Genomic DNA, 21,882 nt, shown 5'->3' on the forward strand with positions numbered 1-21,882 from the left:
ATTCCTTAAAATTTAGCGTATTTTGTATTTTATTCTTACTTTCAACGCGTACTACTACGCCTGGCTTGGAAATAAAAACTTAAGCTATAGCTAATTTTGTAGTGAGCATTTAAGGGTATTAATGGGGTATAACACATATATTATTTATGGAAATTATGGATATGCTGTTTTTTGTGATTTATAACATGTTACCACCAAAAAAGTATGGATATAAAATACTATGGGTCATATTCATAGACATTCTTAGCGTGGGCTTCCGGTGGATAATCAGCGAACTAATGTTTTTCGTATTCATAAACCAGTGTTAGCGATATGATATGAATCCTGTACAAGTAATCAGTCGATAGCCGAGGCTAGTTTAACACGCTCGTAGCGCGGGATAGCGAAATGTCTATGCATAGCACCCTATAATATTAGTTATTGTTGAGACAAAAACCGCACAATTTTTTTTTAAAAGCTATTTTAAATGAAAAGCCTTAAAATAAATATTTCAAATCTACCATGCTTACTAAGATTTCAAATCTCGCTGTAAAATATGTGCTCCCTGCAGCGTCATGCGGAGATGTGAGAGGAGCCAGAATATTCTTATCAGCTGGCCTTGAGTGGTCTTGAAACAACTGATGTTGTCACAACACAAGGAATGATACGAATATGTGACCCACCAGCCAATCTTCTGTGTGTTTATTACAAGGTGGCAGTGGTTATTGAATTCCAAAGTTTGAGAGTTTTCCTTTATTGTGTTGCAGCAAATTAAAAAAACTGCTATATGAAGGTAAGATAATGATTACGTAATGTCTTAAAAGCCAGAATTATTCCAATCGTAACCATAGCAAACAGTAACAGGTTAGTGTAGTGATTATGTAATATCTGTATAAAATTATTTTAGTATTCAGAGAAATGCATCTTTCATTTCGAGTTGTTTTCGAATGCGTGAACTACTCGCATGACGGAACTTACGAGCAGCTACCATTGGCCAACTACGCGCACGCTCAGATTGCTGTGTGGTAGAGCCGCGCGGCGAAGAAAGTCGCAATGAGAATTCTTTTCTTTATTTTATTTTCCACCCTTACCAAAAGAAAATTTTGAATCTGTAAACTGTGTTATATTCTATATTAAGTCACCCATATTGTCGTATTTTTATTTTTTTAGCCATTTCGTCAAGAAAAAAAGTAATATAAATAAATTTGCCTAGTCAAGTGAATAAGAATTTAAAATAAATCTCTCAAAATGCATTATATTACTCTCTGAGTCTGCTTTAAAAAGAGATGCCGTTGAATATCCTGCCACTAAATGTCTCTGAGCAATGTTCTTTCAAAACTAAGATTTTTACGAAAGTGCGGTAAATTTGATGCTCTATAAAATGAAAAGTAATACATTACTATAGTCCCGTCGCTCTAATTTCCGACAGCCAATCACGTTGCAGGTCGGCTACATTTAAACGTATGCGTCTTGTGATTCGCTGATGAAGACGTCATTCATTTCCTAAGGCTGGATAAATACTTAATATAATCGCCCGCCATTTTGGCTCTTTCGTTGGCGTTCGCAGAAAGCACATGAGGACGTTATTTGCCGCTCAATGATTTGCTGAATTACAGTGCGTTTGATTTATTATAATAGGAGCTACGACATGATAATGTCTAACGATGTGGCAAATAGATGCCCATCTCTTAGCTCGGTAACGAAAGAACAAAAATGGCGAACGATGCTACCTACCTAGACTTTATAGAGCCTTGACTTCCTAAGATGTAAGCACAGAGGAGGAGTCACGCCGGGAAAACAGCGTCGCGACTATAGTTGGGGATATTTTAACCCACCATTAGCCTTGTCCAGTGAAGGGTTTTCAATAAGAGAAGCACCTTTCTTTTTTTTTTTTAAACGCGAGGTCAAATTTTCTGAAATTTTGTCCGATTTCATATGGAACAGCCCAACTAGGATTGCCTATTCGAGTGTACTGATCAGATTTCATTCCCAGCTCATCTTATGCAACAATAATTCCGATCTTTTGCCTCGAGTTTAACTATATTCTGTGTTATTAATGACATACAGGCCGGTATTATTTTACTATATCTGTCATACATCATGTTTGTATGTTTCAGCCATTTAAACCTGCATTTTTCAAAATCTTCCCTTATTATTAGGCTTCGTATTCTAGCTACCTATAAACGGGAATGAAGTTGCCTGATTCAAAGTATATGTGACGTCACAGCACAGGTACAGGTACGTTCATATACGAAATAGTTACGCAAACGCATCCTCTGCCCTTTTTCTCTAGAAAATGAAAATCGGGACGCAGCCACAGTGAGTAATCTTATCGGTCACTGTCCTTACAGTCGTATTAGGGCTATTTAAATAACTACATCTTTATGGCTGATTGAAGGTTCATTGCAGAGCGTGTAATATTGCGGGGCATAGTTGAGGATATTTGAACTAATATTTTTACTATCAATATAGACAACATTACACATAAATAGTGTATAATAAACGTAAAAGTGACAAAAAAACAGTGCACTGAAAGACACTGAAATACCAAAAGGCACAGAAAGTGTGTTGAACGTAATAAAAAAGAACCAGTAACTACCATAAAAATCTCAAATTTTTGAAAATATTAACTCGACGTTTAGCATGGATTTGTGTAGCCTACCATGATGTTCAATGCTAACATCCCAATTTTATTAATAAATTAAATAATCTCCATTTTAGGGAAATTCTAGAAAAGTACATAGAAAATTAAGTGAGTTTTCAGTGATGAGTGAGATGCAATTACCTAATCAAACGAAAAAATATCACATAAGAGGATTATCTTGTACTACATCATGCACCAATAACGTCATGTGCTATTGAAAGAATTTCTTGCAATATAAAATCATTTCAAGTGACATCCGCATATGTTCAAGTTCCGTAACTTACGTTATTATTCACTGCAATGCTCACGACGAAAATGAACATCACGGCTCAAGCATGTGTTTACTAGTCTAGCTTCAGAATGTCGAGAGTTGACTGTACTCCACGAACACGCAGCGATGATGTGTTTGTTTATATCCTTATCCGTTGCATTACCTGTGTTCGGGGTTCTATATACCCAACGTGTCTTTAACTTCAGTCTTCAGGTAGCTGGATTACGAAGCCTACTTATTATAGTTGCAGGACTTTGCCAATAATATACGCAATAACACGAACGAATTCCGTAACACAGCATGTTCAACCAGATTGCACTTCATGATTGCACAGTAAGGTTATTACTAGAGACGAGAATTTCATGCACTATAAAATCCCAAAATATGCATGCATTTATGCGCTATCAAATTACGAAGATTCAGAGTTCAAATATCTACAGTTTAATGTCCTTCTGCAATAACGTCCGCTATGCTAAAATGTCCACATTACATAAATGTCCACAAAAATAAAACGTCCACTACAAAAAAAACGGCCATTGCATTATATGTCAAAAAAATTTATTGAAAAATGTCTAAAGTTATTCATTTTCTTTTACATTTAATGCCCACAAATTTTACTGACAAATGTCCGAAGTCATTCATTTTCTTTCACATTAAATGTCCACAAATGTTCATTCCTTTTAGTAATGTTATATGGGGCAATGATCTGAACAAGACCTTAAGAATGTTTTGCGGCGAGTTCTGTTCTGATGGTAATTTACTATTCTCCTCAAGTTATTCCTATCAGAGCGCCTTGTAAGAATTTCTTCGTTTCTAATATCATGGGTAACTTCCCTTATGATCGTATGATCGCTTACGAGCCCTTGACTTTAGCCTTTCATTATTTTTTTAACCTCTATTTCCGCAATATCACCTTCATGTGTGCCCTGCACCTGTTTCTTTCTGAACACCTCCAGTAGATTTTCCTACCATCCCTACTTCTAGAATGAAATTGACAAATAAATCCATCGTTGACTAATAAACGTTTCCCTTTTTGAGAATAAATGAGCTGGGACATATTTACTGCAATTGTGTTTAAAGTTTGGTGGAATTTTGCTATTGCTTAGTAACCAAAGCATCATTATTACTTTTATAATACACAATTGAAAGTGGACTTTTATTTGTTATGTGGACATTTTCTCACATTGGACATTTTACTGTGGAGATTTTGTCACATTGGACATTTTACTGTGAGCATTTTGTACTGAAAACTTTGTAGTGCATGGACATTTCCCTTTTGGACATTCTGTTGTGGACATTTTTGCAATTGGACATTGTCAAAATTGGACATTGTACTTTGGACATTTTAACCTGAAATACATTAAAATATGCACTTTCATTTTTGTTCCAAATGTCTTATTTCACTTCACTTTTTCTGCATAGATAATAACCTAACAACATTTCTAAAATGGTTTCTGTGAGGTTCCTGCACTTATTAGTCAATATGTTTTTGTAGGCAGAAAATGACCCCTCTACATCGCAAGAAGTTATGGGTGCAAACTTGAATGAACAGATTTGTGACTATGTCAGATCAAATTATTCATTCACATTTCGCCAAAAATAACCTTCTTTACAGAACGAAAGAATCCGTAGTCCGGGTTCGCATTTATGACCCTGCCCAGTTTGCTTTTCGCCGCTACACCCACTTTCCCACGGCATAACTGAGGGATCTATGGAATTCTTTGCAGATTTCTTTTTTGCATTCTTCCAATAACCGAAGCAGATGCGACATGATGGTCGACTTGAAATTGTTTAGTACATTTTATCCGTATGGAGAAACCTTTAATTGGAAGCATATTAGAACCACATTAACACAGGCAAACAGAATAAACAAACACATTAACCACTTACGAGGTTCACACACTGCAAAGACAATTTAGCGAAGGATTCCAATTTTAGAAGAATCTAAATTGCTGCTAGTATTGGAAAAAGAGAGAATTTACAGCCTCCCTGAAAGAGGGTGCTTTTAACCTAAATTATTTGTCTGCAGTTTCCTTGAATCCGCTATATTTCCTCTCTACTATTCTCAAAATATCCAACGTAATAAATCCATTTATGACATATAGTCTGTAGAGAATTGTAGGTAAAATGTTGTAAAAGTGAACTTCACGCCAGAGAAAGGTTCTCCTACATCTTATTGTGAAAATCTTAACATTTTATTTCATTTTTCCGTTATTTCGTTTTTTTCTTTTCATTCTTCAATTCTATTCCTGAAGTTAAAATAAGGTACATAAGAATCGAGAAACTGAGGTGTCCAATCAAAACCATTAAAACATGCATTTAAACTGAATATAATGTATATGTAATATGTAACAGTGGAAGTGATAGGAGAAATATGTTTGGAGTTGGTTTCCTGATACACAGAAGTTTAAAATCTTCTATTATGCAACTCGATACAATTATTAATGAAAGAGTGTGTACATTGCGTATGAAGAGAAATTTCTGTAATGCTTCAATAATATGTACTCACGCACCTACGGAAGAAAAATATGAACAGACAAAAGATCAGTATTATGACGAGTTAACAAGAGCTCTTCAGAAACTAAATAAATATGACAGGAAGATTGTTATGGGTGATCTTAACGCACAATTAGGGAATAATAGTCAACATAGCCCGAATGTGGGAAAACACAGCTTACACAATGAGGATAATGATAATGGAAATATATTAGCGGATTTTATAATTATTAACAATTTAGCAGTTAATAGCACATTATTCCCACACAAAAACATCCATAAAATAGCCTGGAAATACCAGACGGAGTAACCCAAAACCAGATAGACCAAGTTTTGGTTGATACAAAGCACGTGAGAGATATAACAAATGTTAAAAACATGCAGAGGAGCAGATCTTGACAGTGACCATTTTCTAGTAAGGATAAAATTTAAGCCAAGGATAGTAAGTGCAAGAACGAAGAAGGGAAAAAAATCAAATAAGACAGAAATATGATTTAGCAAAACTTAATAATCCAGGAGTGGCCCTCAATTCTAGAGAAGAAAAAAACAAGTTTCTAGAGGAAAAGCCGCCTAGAGATAATGATATAGAGGAAGAATGGAATCAGTTAAAAGAAGGAATACAAATGGTAGCAGGAAATGTGATTGGAACTCAAGGAAGACATGAGAAAAAAGAATGGTTCAATGAGGAATGTCGAGATATTTTAAAGAAAAGGAACAAGGCAAGAGAAGAGATGTTAAACAGAAAGACAAGAGCAGCGACAGAAGGATATATGAGCGTAAGGAGAGAAGCAAATACAACATTAAGAAAAGAAAAAATATGAGGAAGGAAAATTAGAACAAATGCAGACATATAGAATAAGAAGTGATAGTAGGAAGTTTTACCAAGGTGTAAGGAGTTTTAAAGAAGGTTATAAACCAAGAATAACTATGTGTAAAGGGAGAAATGGCGAGATAATAGGATATGAAAGGCTGGTGATGAACAGATGGGTACAGTATTTTAAAGATCTTTTAAATAGACCAAGTTCAGATACAGATGATGAAAAAATGGAATTTTATGGACCAGAAATGAGTATAGAGAGACCCACGAGATATATGGTATATGATATTATCAAAAGACTCAAGAGGAATACATCACCGGGTACGGACGGAATAGCTGGCAAATTATTGATACATGGTGGAAGAAAGCTCTGGGATAGGATGTATAGATTAATCTTAATGATTTGGGATAAAAAAGAGTTACCAGAGGAGTGGCAAACAGCGATCAAATGTCCAATACACAAGAAAAGGTGATAAATTAATATGTGAAAATTACAGAGGAATATCTCTCCTAAATGTTACATATAAAGTATTTACGAGCATAATTGTCAAGTATTTGGAAATATATTCAGAAGAAATCTTGGGAGACTACCAGTGTGGCTTTAGAAAGGTACGATCTACCACAGACCATCTTTTCCAACTGAGGCAGATACTGGAGAAAACTTATGAATATAGACTTCAAGCAGGCATGTGACAGTATAAACCGAGATCAATTATTTAACGTTATGGAGGAATTTGGCATCCCCTCGAAACTGATAAATTTAATTAAAATAACACTACAGAAAACTAATAACCAGACAATTTAATAGAAGAATGTCGGAGAAATTCGAAACCAAGAGTGGATTGAGTCAGGGGGATGCCCTGTCAACTTTATTATTTAACTTGGCCTTGGAAAAGTTAGTAAGAAGTACAGTGAAACCTCTCCTTACGGACACCCCCAAGATACGGACACTCCTCATATACGGACAGATTTTATGTCCCAACTGAAATAATATAGAAATAATGATAAATTTAACTCTCGTTTACGGACACTCAGACACGGACACGAACAGCAGTTTCACAGCCTTAAAGCTTGCTTTACATCCTGACTGTGGACAGAACTTGGATTTCAAGACCTAATGTGTTACAAAAAATGGAAAATTTAGTTTTGAGAACTGTACAGAAATTCCTTAACATGAAAGACGACAATTAGGGTCTCGTAGGCTAGCACTAGCCCAGCCGACTACCCCTTGTTATAAAAAAAAACCTTATTTTATTTCAAGGAGTGCAGTTCGGTGGCTCCTTTGAACACCCGCTTACAGATTTATGACTTCCTACACAAACAACTCTGACAATTCCATCCTGTCCCCTCGTCCCAAGATTGCACAGTTGCCACAATCCTGGTGACTATCGAAGTCAGACTGACGGGATTCTTGGAATTCGGAAAAGATGCGACAACTGTGCCTCCACGTGGATTTGAGGGCAGCCTGTCAATTCTTCTGAACGAAGGTTGTGATTGGTTACTGACAGGAGAAGACAAGATTTCCATCACAGTAAGGAAGACATTTATTTATGACAACCTATTAGTAGTGGGCAGTAGAAGGTCTGTCGGCAAAGTCCTTTCTATGAAACTGCACTCCATGAAATAAAATAAGGTATAGCTGGAAGCGGGTGGATAAACAAAGTCATAAAATTTAACTTGTCTGATGGATCCAAGGTTTCAACGATCGTGAAATAGTATTCTACACATGATAGGGTTAATAGAATTATTCTCTTCACTTCAATCAGTTGTTCTGGTTCGAGAGACATGGCACCTGAACGTAAAGGTTAAGTTGAAAACTGTAAATTACAGTACTGCATAACTGTACACCTACAGTCTTACTAATAAACCGTGTATAGTTTTTATACGAGACTTATGCAGAGTTGAGACAGAAAACGTTACTAATAAACCGTGAATAAGCGATGGACGTATGAACAGCCTGTAACTATACAATGGGAATTGCTTTGCAGTAGTTATATACACGAAACCCCCTTGTTTAAGCGTTCTATATAGTGAAAAAAATGGCCGCCCCTCTAACAGATGTTCGTATCCACTGTCATTTTATGATGATGGTTACCTTGTAACCACAGAAGAATAAACCAAAGATCATAGAATTATTAGAATAATATTGCTGTGGCTTGTACTCTTTGACCAAAATGTAGTGTGGTAATCGATTAGAGCCAGTTGTACTATCGATATTTAACACGCCACACTAGAGCGCTCTACCGGATGCAGTAGAGAACCTCAGATATTCTATTACCTTTCGTAACGAAGTAATGACGAAACTATGACGTAGCTGTGTAACAGTTATACTGTTATACACGATGTATGTAGTGATTATTAGTAAGGAATTTACACACGACTTATAAACGAGCTACTCATTGTATAAGTATAAGACAGTTAAACGTCTGTATATAGAGTTTTTATTAGTAAGACCGCTAGAATAAAATGGCACGACACAGTACTGAATTTTCCTTTTTCGGTCTTATCTACTGTAGTTCAAAGTTGCAAAGAATTTACTGTAGTACAGTAGACTGTATTTAGAATTAAACTACAGTAATACATTTCATTTAAAACACGAAGGGATACATATTGCATATTATAAATTTACTGCTACATTGGGGAGCCTCCCTCCCAATACAGGACACCTCCCAGATGCGGACAGGTTGTTACGTCCCTTCGATGTCCGTAAATGAGAGGTTTCACTGTATACAGATTAATCCAGGGGGAAGCATCATGAATAGATCTTTACAATATCTGGCATTTGCAGATGATCTAGTAATGATAGCTCGGTCCTTATCAGTACTGGAAGAGGCCAATGAACAGATGGAGAATGTAATAAATAAATTAGGTTTAGAGGTAAATGTGAATAAAACGATGTATATGAACACCTCCAAAACAAGGGCTGGTACCTTGAATAATGAAATATAAATAAATGCTGTAAATTATAAGTGGAGCATTTAAATATTTAGGGTCATTGGTCACCTATGATAAAGACTGTAGCAAAAATATAAAAGAGAGAATTGCAGCAGGTAATAGATGTTTCTTTGCTTTGGCAAAAGTAATAACACGGTACCTGTCGAAACAAACCAAATCACAAATCTACAACACAGTAATAAAACCTATAGTTAAATATGGATGTGAAGCCTGGGTTATGACGGAAGATATAAAATTACAGTTGGAAAGATGGGAAAGGAAGATATTGAGGAAAATTTATGGACCAATAAAAGATAAAGATGGATGGAAAATAGGGATAAGTAATGAGATAAATCAACTGTATAAGAGTCGTAATATAGTAACACAGATAAAAGCTAAAAGAATAGAATGGGCTGGACATATGATCAGAATAGATGGTGGTAGAACGATTAAAAATATTTTTGATGGAAATCCAGGAGGGAGAAGATACAGAGGAAGGCCGAGGTTAAGGTGGTTGGACTGTTTGGAAGAGGACCTACGAAGGAAGGGAGTTAAAAGATGGAGGAAGAAGGCAGAAAATAGAGAGGAATGGGCTGTCATCGTTAAGGAGACATTAGCTAAACTTTAAGAGCTGCATGCCAGTAGAAGAAGAAGAAGAAGAAGAAGAAGAAGAAGAAGAAGAAGGGATGAAGTTACAGGAGACTGGAGAAAGTTACACAACGCAGAACTGCACGCATTATATTTTTCACCGTACAATTAGGAACATTAAATCCAGAGGTTTGAGATGGGCAGGGCATGTAGCACGTATGGGCGAATCCAGAAATACATATAGAGTGTTAGTTGGGAGACCGGAAGGAAAAAAGGTCTTTGGGGAGGCCAAGACGTAGATGGGAGGATAATATTAAAATGGATTTGAGGGAGGTGGGCTATGATGATAGAGACTGGATTAATCTTGCTAAGGATAGAGACCGACAGCGGGCTTATGTGAGGGCGGCGATGAACCTGCAGGTTCCTTAAAAACGATTTGTTGTCGTTGTATTAATTTTATTTAAGATATTTTGTATCGTACTGCTATCTCTGTTCTAATATTGTATTATTTATCCTTAGGAAAAATTGGAAAAACGATTGTGTGGGATAGTAATGATTAATAGCGTACCAATAGAAAATAAAACTGTAAAGAATGATACCATTCCAGCAGAAAGTGAAGCTACAATTAATTATACCATTCCGATAGAAAACGAAGATGATGCAATGAATTATATCACTTCAATAAACAAAACTACAATGAATGGTACCACGTCATTAGAAAATGAAGCTACAATGAATGATATCATTCCATTAGAAAATCAATCTGCAATAAATGGTACCACTCCAATTGAAATTGAAGCTGCAACGAATGATACCACTCCATTTGGAAATGAAGTTAAAAATAGACGCCGCCCGCTTCTACCTCAAGTAAGTAACAAAACCAAACAGACATGAATGAATCTAGAATAGGCCTAAAACAATCTGGTGAGAAAATTCTGTATATTGTTCGACTGATTAGGCGAGGTTTTCTTCCACCGTAAGGCGAATGCCAGGTAATCCATGGCGAATCCTCGGACTCATTCGCAAAATACCATCTCATTATCATAAATCTCATAGATGCTAGATTTAATAATCTAGTAGTTGATACAGCATTGTTGTTGTTGTTGTTCTTCTTCTTCCCTGCAAGTATTAGGTCAAATGGCCTGTTACGATCTCACAGTTGAATTTTCCATCCAGCGCTTTTTTGGACGACCGAGAGATATCTTCCCGTTTGGACGATAGTGGAGCATGACTTTTGGGATTCTGTCTCTATGCATGCGATGCAGATGATAATGTTTTACGTGATTAATTACAGGTTCTAGTTGTAATTCTTCCATTACATCTTCATTGCGTTTGTGATCCAATTTCGTATATCCCGCTGTGTATCTCATAAATTTCATTTCATTAGCCGTTATTCAGCTTTCGTCTTTCTTCCTCAATGTCAATGCCTCACTGCCGTAACAAAGTACAGGTCTCGCCAAGGTCTTGTAAAGGCGAATTCGAGTACGCCTTTGTGCTAGGGAAGGTTTCATAATAGTGTTAATTATCCCCATTGTTTTAGTGTATTTAGATATTTTCTGTGAAACATCTACTTCATCGAAAAAAGATAATGTGTATCCGAGATATGTAAAATAATTTATACTTTCTAATATTTTTGAATCTAAACATATTGGAAGGGCTAATGAACAAGCAGAAATTCCCATCCCACTTGATCGCTTGAACGAATACTTTGTAAAGGACCCGAGCTTAAACGACACAACGAAACAAGACACAGTTTTGCCTGACTCAGTTCCCCCAACTCGAGACAAACTCTATTTTACCGACGTCACTCCCATTGACGTAATGAAAGCCATCCGACGCATCAAGACGAAAGCCGAAGGGCCGGACAACATTAGCATAATACTTATACAGAAAATACAAGAGATAGTAATACCTACGATTGCACATATATTCAATAGTTCCTTAATCACTTCAACTTTCCCTAAAATATGGAAGCAAGCTTTCGTTCTTCCTTTTCCAAAAGTCAAAGTTCCCACCGACCCGAACGACTATAGACCAATAAGTATCCTGCCAGTCATTTCAAAAGCACTGGAAAGAATCGTACATAGACAAATTACTAACTACATGAACGAACACAAACTATTCGACAAGTATCAGTCAGGTTTCAGAGCTGGACACAACACAAGCACTGCTCTACTTAAAGTGACCGAAGACATTCGTGAAGCAATCGACTCTAATAAAGTAACAATACTAACACTTCTTGACCTTAGCAAAGCTTTCAACTCTGTAAATTTTGACCTGCTAACCCACAAATTGAGAAATATGTATTTGTCAGAGACTGCTGTGCGTTGGTTCGAATCCTACTTACGGGAAAGACAACAATGTGTTGTATCCGGGAATCGAAGCTCCTCCTGGCTTGACATAACATCAGGTATACCACAGGGGTCGGTACTCGGACCATTGTTGTTCACAATATGTGTCAATGATATTACATCTCTTGTAAGGCATTGTAACTATCACTTGTATGGTGACGACCTTCAATGCTACATCTCTTCCCGCTTAGACAGAGTAAATGACGCTATAGATTAATTGAACGAAGACATTGACTCGATTGTGACGTGGACAAAGAAACTCCATCTTAAAATCAATCCTGGAAAGACACAAGCAATTATATTAGGACACAAACGGCAAACCGACGCTGTAAAACACCTCGACATTTCCCCCGTTAAAGTAAGTACAGTGCATATCCCTTTCAGTTCTTCAGTAAAGAATCTTGGCATTCACATGGATAATAATCTCAACTGGGACATGCAAATCACAGAAACCTGTAGAAAAGTATATTCTATTATCCATGTACTAAAAGGATGAATGTTCATCTCCCCTCTTGCTTAAAAAAGTCCCTTGTGCAGACACTTGTATTTCCCTTTTTCGACTATGCGGACATTTTACTGACTGACCTCTCCAGCGACAACAAAATTAAACTTCAACGTGCTCATAATTTGTGTGTACGTTTTGTAAGCAATGTTCGTAAATATGATCATATCACCCCATCCCTGGAAGCAATAGGTTGGCTTAAACTAGATAAGAAAAGAAATTTACATTCACTTCTCTTTCTCTTCGAAATCTTCAACTCTTCTATTCCTTCGTACCTGTCGTCTCGCTTCACTTACCTTTCTTCCCACCATAATCTGAACACACTCTCTCGTCATGAAACAATACTAACAATACCATCCCATCGCACCTCCTCATACTCATCTTCTTTCACAATAGCCCTGCCAAGACTCTGGAATTCGCTACCTGCTAGCATCAGGGACTGTCGAAATAAAATTGAATTCAAACGAAAACTTACTAGGCACTTGGTCAGTAATTGATTTCTTGTAAATAGTTTCTTTAATCTATCACAAAATATTTCAATATTCAGCAATTTAATTTCTATACAATTTTGTTATTCTAGATTTAATTCGTAATTCAGTAAATATAAAATATTCTTTGTTTCTCTATGATAAATTATCTAGCTTTAATTAGTCAGGTAATCTTTTCGCACTTTGATTTTATTGTAATTGTAATTGTAAATTTAATACTAATTGTAATGTTATTTGTAATTGTAATTATAAATTTAATACTAATTGTAATTTTATTGTCCATATTATAGTTGGAATCTCCTGGTAGAGGGGCAGAGAAGGCCTGACGGCCTTATCTCTACCAGGTTAAATAAATAAATACTAATACTACTAATACTAATATTTTGCTAGGCACAGGGTATTTTCCGCAGAAGGCCCATCCTTGTGAAATATACCCTGTACATTCCATGTTGCCAGTTTAAGAATATTTTCACTTTTCCAAGAACTGTCCTTAGCCTTGCCATTGTCATGGATGAATATATAATAGGATGCGAAACTTACCGACTTTCCCGTAACACACACTAGAGGCGCTGTTGTAGAAAATGATCTTGCTGCCACCTGTTAGAGGGAGGGGCGTTATTACATCTAGCAGCGCACCAAGTAGCGAAAAGAGTAATTACTCCATGCATTTAGCAGCGCACCTGATGACGAAAATGTTAAACTGTGCAGAAAGTATTCCCTCCCACCCTCATCGATATTCAAAACTAACCCAATTTAAAATAAAACATTTACATTTTTATTCCTCACAGCAGCTTCTACTGAAAATTCTTACCGGAGCCAACAGGAAGATAAAAGATACGATCTATTTTAGACTACCCAATTAAAATATAACCAGACACAGACAAAAAAAATAAAGCAAAAGGTTAGATAATTGGGATTGTATTCTTTGGGTATTTATTGTACAGCGCAATTGAAAAGTCTGCAAGAACTACTTAGTTCAATTTATTATATTACTGTTACTTTACAATACATTGAACAACACTATTTTTACAACGTCCATAAACATCACTGTTTAACATGCACTGCTTATACACAGACGTAATATCACTTCATGTTCACTTATTAGCAAGTTTCTGTCTGCCATCATGGCTCCTCGTCGAGTCCTCGAGCAATGTCTCGAACGGATAAATAGAGAACTCTGGGTAATGTACCCAACACGTAGTTCTAATGTTCACCAACTACGACGTTGGGCGCTGATCATCTTATTTCAGCCCCCCACTGCCAGATGGTGCTGACCGCAGTTTCGCATCCTATTATATATTTATCCATGTCATTGTCGTCAATAGACTTATCAATCCGATTCATCCGAGGCTTATTGTGAGATTTGAAAGCAGTTATGAAATTACTGTCCAACGGGTTGCCGGCCCGAAGGGGTAGAATTGGTGGGGTTCCCACCTATACAGCATTTCCTCTGTATATGATGTTGTGGTTATACCGCCAATAACCGGTCCCCAGAGCCTCATCTGTAAAAGCAGGCTGCACCACGGGCAGGTTGAGGATGGCATTTGGATAGGAGAGGTTATGGAATGCACTTTACTATCCCTTGCAACCTACAGCATTGTTAAAAAAATAAAAGGAGAAGCAACAGTTTTGAGACTTAACGATAAATAAGATGTTGAAAATTATCATCTTTTGACTGAGTACAGTCTCCAAATCTAGCCAACAAGTTTCGAAACACACTCAAACTCCTGGGTGCTGATGGACTTCATGTGATTTTATGTATGAGATGCCAACTTTCTGGGATAGGCCTAATCTCGTCAAGTAATTTTCGAGGGCCTAACTGCAGTCTTCTCTGGCTTTCGGCTAATTTTTTTCTGTCAATACACTTCTTATTTTTATTTTATTTTTTTTTTTGTTTAACACAAACCCTTATTACACCACTTTTGAATGAAGGCATGAACATATGACTTGATTGGTTTGGGAGATTCAGGGTATCTCTGACGAACCTTACCAATAGATTATTAACAAGTTTTTATTTTGTAAGTAAGTAGCCCATCTAATTAAATAATTACTTTCTCAATACTGTACCGAACCATTGTGTTAGAATAACTGGATGCTGCCCCTAAAGTTTGAGCGAGCTGACATGGGAGCAGGTGACGTAAGTTCCGATAACTTACTGCAATGATGCGCGCTGTAACCGCTCTCAAATTATAAATGGATCTCACTATATTATTAATATTTGGAAACATGTTAAGCTAAGTTATTTTACTAATTTATAGTGTGATTCAATTCAAAATTCTATTCCCATAACATAACCCAGGCATGTCAATTGATGCCCACAGGAGCAAGCGCGCGCTTTAGAGCCCAGGAGAGCCTGAGAGCTTTACAGCGGAAAGGAAAGAGACAGACGAAAGAGGTGGTATATGCCGCTTGGTCGAGCTATATTCAGGGATGGCCAGCACTGATTCAATAGATAAAGGGAAGAGAACCTATTAAAACTGTATCCATATTAATTTTTAGATTTGCCTGAGAAGTATAAGTGCATTATAAGAATGTAAGTTTTAATTTTAATGCTCATTTTTCACAAGTTTGATTTTTTTCTTCAAAAGAAATATTTTCTCAACTTTTCGTATAGAAAAGTGAAATTTTCAGGTATATGCCTATATATTTAGTACCCTTGCAGAATGTTTTCGTAAATCTAATATACCGTATATATGCCTACGTATTACTGAAGATAGTGTATTGAAAATTTTGAAAATATTCGCATGGAAATTGTTTGCAAGGAAATGAATTAACAAATCAACTACTATTACATCATGAGCAAAAGATACGTGCCCATGAGTTGTAAAAATGTCAGCTCTATAGCTTCAGCAGATTTAGAGAAAATAATTTAATATTCTGATGATAGGAAGTTGCTCACAAATATCACCTTAAAAGCATAATGTGATAAGAGTTTTGTTATGTAATATTAGTTACACTTAAAACAGATACAGTACCTAGGTAACTTTGCTTTGTCTTGTAATATTGTTTTGATTAGTTTATTGATTACTTTTGTAAGGCTAAAGATACCATCAATATAAAATCCAACTTATCATGTCATACTCAGTCTCTTTCTTTAGAATATCACTTTCTTTATGAATGATGTGTTTCATCCACTTAATACAGTATAATGTGATACTACTGTGGAATTTAAGTGAATATTCCTTCTTAACTCTCATTATGTTATTAAGATTTAAAACACAAGTGCAATATTAACAACTCAGTGTTAGTACTTTTATTTTACAGACAATATAGATAATATTACACAGAAAGAAGCCATATAGAAATAACGACATAAAATTTCACGTTCCGTTTGAAGTTTGTGCACCACCACTGTTTTCTTAATCCAACAGGTTGCTTATTCATATACACAACCCTTCCTCTTTCCATACTTAGCGCTTGCTGCCTGCGCACGACGTCAAGGTCAGAAAAATGCGCTTGCTTTGACATCACTGACATAATCCATAACAAATTCAGGTAGAATTTTCACGCTGGATATTGTAGTCAGAAAATAGATTGTCACCTTTGGTTTAGATCGCGAACTGAACAAAACTCAAGACACAGGAAAAACTACAAATACAGAATCCATGACCAAGACGTTTTCGGAATTTATTAATTTAATTTATTTCTGCGACAGTGAATGGAAGGCGGTTGGATGGACTGACTGGCAGATGAAGCAAGAGAGGGAAAATGTACCGTGTATATTACAATTTCCGTAATACGGAAGATATTGGAAAGTTAATATTTCTCATACGGCTTCTTTTCATAATTGTGAAAAATTGAAGCTTTTAACCTGCTTACACCACCATGACATTCCCTATATATTGTCAGACTTTAATATTTTTGCTGCTAATCTGCTTGTCTCGTAAAGAATTACAGCAACTTCAGTGGCTGAACTCTGCAAGATTCTCAAATTGTCACAAATGTTTGCAGGTAATTCTAGCGACTGTGGCCTATTTGACAGCAATATGTAACGGCCTAACGGCAGGATTTTCTACCATCCTTCTATCTCAACTTCGGGCGCATGCAGAGGATATTAGTGTGGACAAGTCGACTGAATCTTGGATAGGTAAAAGCAAATATTGTTTACCAATCATCCAGTAGTTATCACGATATACAGGGATATCACTTTATTTTTACCAACATTTTTAACATTAACCTGACTATACTCGGAAACACTGTTACAGGAGTTTGGTGTTATTAGTGCAATATGTAAACAAATCATTTTACTAGCTATAGGAGGAGAGAAAAGTAGTGTTTCATTTATGTTACAGTGAAATACAGTATTACGATTTTCAGTTTGATCATTACTTTTACGGTATTTTATCAAAAAACAGTAGAGTAGTAACAATTTTTTTTCACAAACTCAACTCTTCAGTGGGTTATATTCATTATGTAATGTCTACTTTATTCAGTATATTACTAACCTAATTTCGTCCTCAGAATTTTGTGAACACTTCCGTAAGAAACCCCAATTTCTACAGCTAACTTCTTGACCGAATTATTAGGACTTCGCTGCATCTTTTCTCTAACATCTTCTATAGCATCTTCTGTCACCTTTGTTGGCCATCTTATACTTTTCTTCCTTTCTGTACACACTGTTGCTCTAAATTTATCTAGCAGATTAATAACATTTCTACGAAAATATTCCGTAATGATATAACCAGGAAAGCGCGAAAAAAACTGTTGTTCACAGTCGGTTATATTGTAATTCCAGTTTCCATCATCGTCCTTCATATCTACAAACAGTAAAACAAAAGTCTTGTTTAAATAATGATGTTAAGTACCGTACCATATTATAGGGTACCGTACCTTCAGTAACTCTAATCTTCACTTGTACTCAGTCCACACAGATAAATTCAGTTATGCTACACATCATACCTGTGTGAAAATAAACTTCAATAATATAAGCTCTCTCTTCTATAGAAAATGCAACACATTTCTGAAACACACTGTTTACTTCACTGCAAGCAACAGCGGCCGTAAGTTTGTGTGGCTGACGTTAGCAAGGACATTAATGAAAGGGGTGGGAGACAAGTACATTCAGAAACTCAGGTACAATAAAAATGCAAGTAAAAATAAAGTGATGTCCCGGTATATCTTCTTAGGACCCTGTCTCTTATTTGGGTACTTTACCGGCAGGGTCCTAAAAAGAGATACATTGTTAACATTAACATAGTTAACTTTGCCATCTCTCGACAACTATGGGAAATCAATGTTTGTGCTTCTAAGGCATCGTGTTCTTTGTCTAACCTCAGTTGAAAGTAAGCAACGAAGCTGAGATCAAGCAAAGTAATTTTTCACACTTTGAACTTTTTAATGATTTTTGTTGAGGACGTGAACAGCAGTTAATGTAAGCTACAATAAATTTATTATTAATTTTGTAAAATTGCTGGAAAAATGTTGCATATAATAAGGTAGATTGCTAATAAGCAAAGCTCGGAACTTGGGGACTTGTGTGTCGTGTGCATGAGTAAGGTTACAGGTACAACGTACACAAAGCTCACCCTGCAAGTGCTCAGGGACAGTCGTGTGTACTAAGAAAGTGGCCACAACTAATGACAGGAAGACGGACGAAGAAACTGTTATATCGAAGCCAATGACATTCAGAGAATTAAAGGTAAACGTCTGTTTGAGGAAATAGAAAATACGTGTTATTTCGAATGGGTATTTAGAAGTTTGAAAATACATTTTGTTTTAAATTTAAGATACAGAATTTCGTGGAGAATTCGGAGGAGATACATTATTTTTTTCGAATGGAGAGTTTATATTTTGTAAGTTGTGCTGGAAACGAAATTCATTGAAAGGCACTGCAGTCCCTCAAATTGTAGAAAAGTTTGTCCATAGCCATGGATCGAAACGTAGAGGGGCTTGCCCTACTAGTGACACGCTAATTGAAAACTATTTTCGAGAAAAATTTAGGATATACTTATCTTTCTCAGATACGAGATCAGCTAGCAATTGCTGAAAATCGAACAGAAAACAGTAACAGTGAAAACATTTAGTATTTTAAGTCTGCTACCGAAAAGTCTTCGAATGTACGTAGTCATACACTGTAATAAAATGTACACAGCAGAACAGTAAATTTGATATATTTCTCATGTTTATTTTCATTATATATGCTATGAAATTACGTGTTTCAACCTACCATAATATTATCAATATGTTGTTGCAGCCAGAAACCACTTTTGTAGCAGACCTGACAGTACCTCCGTGCTGGAAGCGGGAGTTTGTTGACATTAAGTCCAGTCGCTTAGCCACGTTCAAAGACATAAGTCCCCAAGTTCCGAGCTTTGCTAATAAGGAAGATAATAATTTATGACCTTTGGTAGCTATTTCATTTTTATTTATTCCGTTCTCTAATAAGAGATACCTAGGGGTCCTATTAAGAGATAGTATGAACCCTTATTTGGTATTATTACGATGCTCACCTTTGAGAGTTTACGAAAAGCGTTAATGCTTCTAGTTATGTCAGTTTGTCTGCCAGTAACTACATAAGAACCAATGAAAGATTAATTGAACTATTAATTAAAATTAATTAAGAATTAGATCAATCATTAATTATCCATTGTACTCAATTATTCATTACAAAAATTACTAATTGAAATGATTAAGTTATCATTATTAATGACTAAAATTAATCATTCATTGAGATGACAATAATATCAATGCTAGAATCAATTAAAATTGGCTAGTCCGACAATATTTACCTTACTTATAAATAAAAACATAAGTGCGTAATTCGTAAAGTATTCTCTATATATTTCAAATAAAATAACTCTGCCAGTAGAAATAAATCTAATAAATAAATGAATAAAAATAAATAAAATGATACCTTTGATTTTTAAGTGCTACATTCTTAATTTGAAGTTTCTGAAATCTACTATCTCTACTAATGAGGATTGTTGGATGATTGCGTCATGGATATACATATGTTTACGTCCTTACACCACTCATTGTATTGAATTAACAATCTCTCGAAATCTAACAATACAAGTATCAATGTCAATGAATATTGTGAGAGAGTAAAAAATGTGTCAAGAAGACTTAAGAAGGAAATGTTCCCATTTCAACCATGTTATTCACTTCCACAAGAATGTAAATTCACGTTCCACAGAAATATTGGAACGACCATTGCACGACTGAAAATGAACTTCAGATAAAAGTCTCTTTCCAACATTAAGGCAGAGCTTATCTGTCAATATTTCATGTGTCGTGAAGTCGTCAGTAAATTCTGCGGAAGGCTGTAACAGAAATATTCAAGGTTGACAAGTTAATTATATGATGCATGATCAAGTTTTCCAAGATACAACCTTGGATAGTAAGGTCTATGAACTATGACACTTCCTGACACGTTTTCAATTTCCTAGTACCGATACTAGCCAGGAATTCAGGCATGAATCGAGGAGAAATTCCCCCAAACTCAAACTTTTCCTTCATCGATTTTAGTCATTTCCAAACTAAGTCGTCCAGTTTAATTTTAAGCTATTTCACATAAATTTAACTTTAAAAAAACTGAATAAATAACTTGACAAATCCTTTATTTACACATATGTTATTAGACTAAACTAGTAGTAGTCACTACAAACTAGAGCAGCGGTGGCGAAAATGTAATCGTGCACCGAGCCACTGTGTAACCTGCAACGTGCATAGCACCTATGGAGAGAGACGGACACCCGAAGGGGAAGTGAAGCAAATGTCTGACTTATTAACGGATTTTCATTTTCCTTACGTCAAGCACTTAAATAAAATTTTATACAGTACAAGGCTACAAACTAATGTTTAGTACGTGTAACGAAGAAAGAAATTAACGATATCACAACCTAAAATTAAATGTTTTCAGAATGTCTCTGCGACAAAGTTTCAAAATCAGGAATTATGTCACTTACTGCCAGTCGTAGTTGATCACGAAGGTATTTGTCTGTCAGTCGTGATCTAAATTTGGTTTTTACTATTTTCATTGTTGAAAATAATTTTTCACAAACGTAAGTTTTAGCGAACATGGCTTCAACAGAGCAAGTGAAAGAACGAAGCTTCGGATATTTATTTTTTGGCAAAGATTTGAAAGTTCAACATTTGTCAAGTCCTTACATCTAGCTTTCATTTGACATCACATAGTAAATCAGCGAGTTCAAATTGAAGAGCTAATCGCATTATTCGTACATCTGCTGAAAAAGGGTCGACGTACAGAGATTATGATGATGATGATGATGATGATGATGATGATGATGATGATAACACTTAACCTTTTAATGTTTGACCAGTAACATGTAGTATAATGCCGTTTTATGTTATACAACCGTTTTCCTCGTAATACTTGTGAACAAATCATACATTTAATATTCTCATCATATTGATAGCAAAAAAATGCGTCCTCCCATCCTACTTGTAACTTTCGTACATGGTTTCGAGAGAGACATATGCCACTCGCAGGTCAGAGACAAATACAAATGGAACGGATTTTGACTCTAGTGAGTGAGAGGGTGGGGTTTGGCGGAGGTTAGAAGCAAGCGAAATGCACAGCTATCACTGCGAGCCACAATGTCTCGCGAGTCACGTTCTCGCCACGGCTGAACTAGAGGAAAGCCAAAAGTGAGAAAGAGTAGTTTTCCGAGAGCCACAATAAATTTCACAGTGTTTAAGTTTAACAAAATGCGCAGATTTTTAATTATTAAATTATTTAAGTTATCATTATCATTATCATTATTATTATTATTTATATTATTATTATTATTTCAATATAAAGTTCTGGAATTAACATATACATATTACTGGTATTTTGAAGTTTAAGTGC

General features: G+C 35.8%; 2 protein-coding genes across 4 annotated transcripts in view; one reads left to right on the forward strand and one right to left on the reverse strand.

The window, feature by feature from the left end:
* Nucleotides 1–21,882, reverse strand: part of LOC138715231 (facilitated trehalose transporter Tret1-like) — a 453,955-nt gene that overhangs the window by 394,036 nt on the left and 38,037 nt on the right. The window lies entirely within an intron of this gene.
* Nucleotides 1–21,882, forward strand: part of LOC138715659 (facilitated trehalose transporter Tret1-like) — a 42,749-nt gene that overhangs the window by 334 nt on the left and 20,533 nt on the right. Inside the window, exons 1-3 of one of the 2 annotated variants that reach the window (XM_069848729.1) lie at nucleotides 2,119–2,217; nucleotides 10,249–10,596; nucleotides 17,022–17,157. In XM_069848729.1, the coding sequence (XP_069704830.1) occupies nucleotides 10,282–10,596; nucleotides 17,022–17,157 (451 nt within the window). In that variant the 5' untranslated portion in view covers nucleotides 2,119–2,217; nucleotides 10,249–10,281. Of the gene's footprint in view, nucleotides 1–2,118; nucleotides 2,218–10,248; nucleotides 10,597–17,021; nucleotides 17,158–21,882 lie in introns of those variants that run through there. The other variant, XM_069848728.1, reaches the window with a different exon arrangement.

This window comes from Periplaneta americana, chromosome 15, assembly GCF_040183065.1.
Source record: "Periplaneta americana isolate PAMFEO1 chromosome 15, P.americana_PAMFEO1_priV1, whole genome shotgun sequence".
Lineage (NCBI taxonomy): Eukaryota > Metazoa > Arthropoda > Insecta > Blattodea > Blattidae > Periplaneta > Periplaneta americana.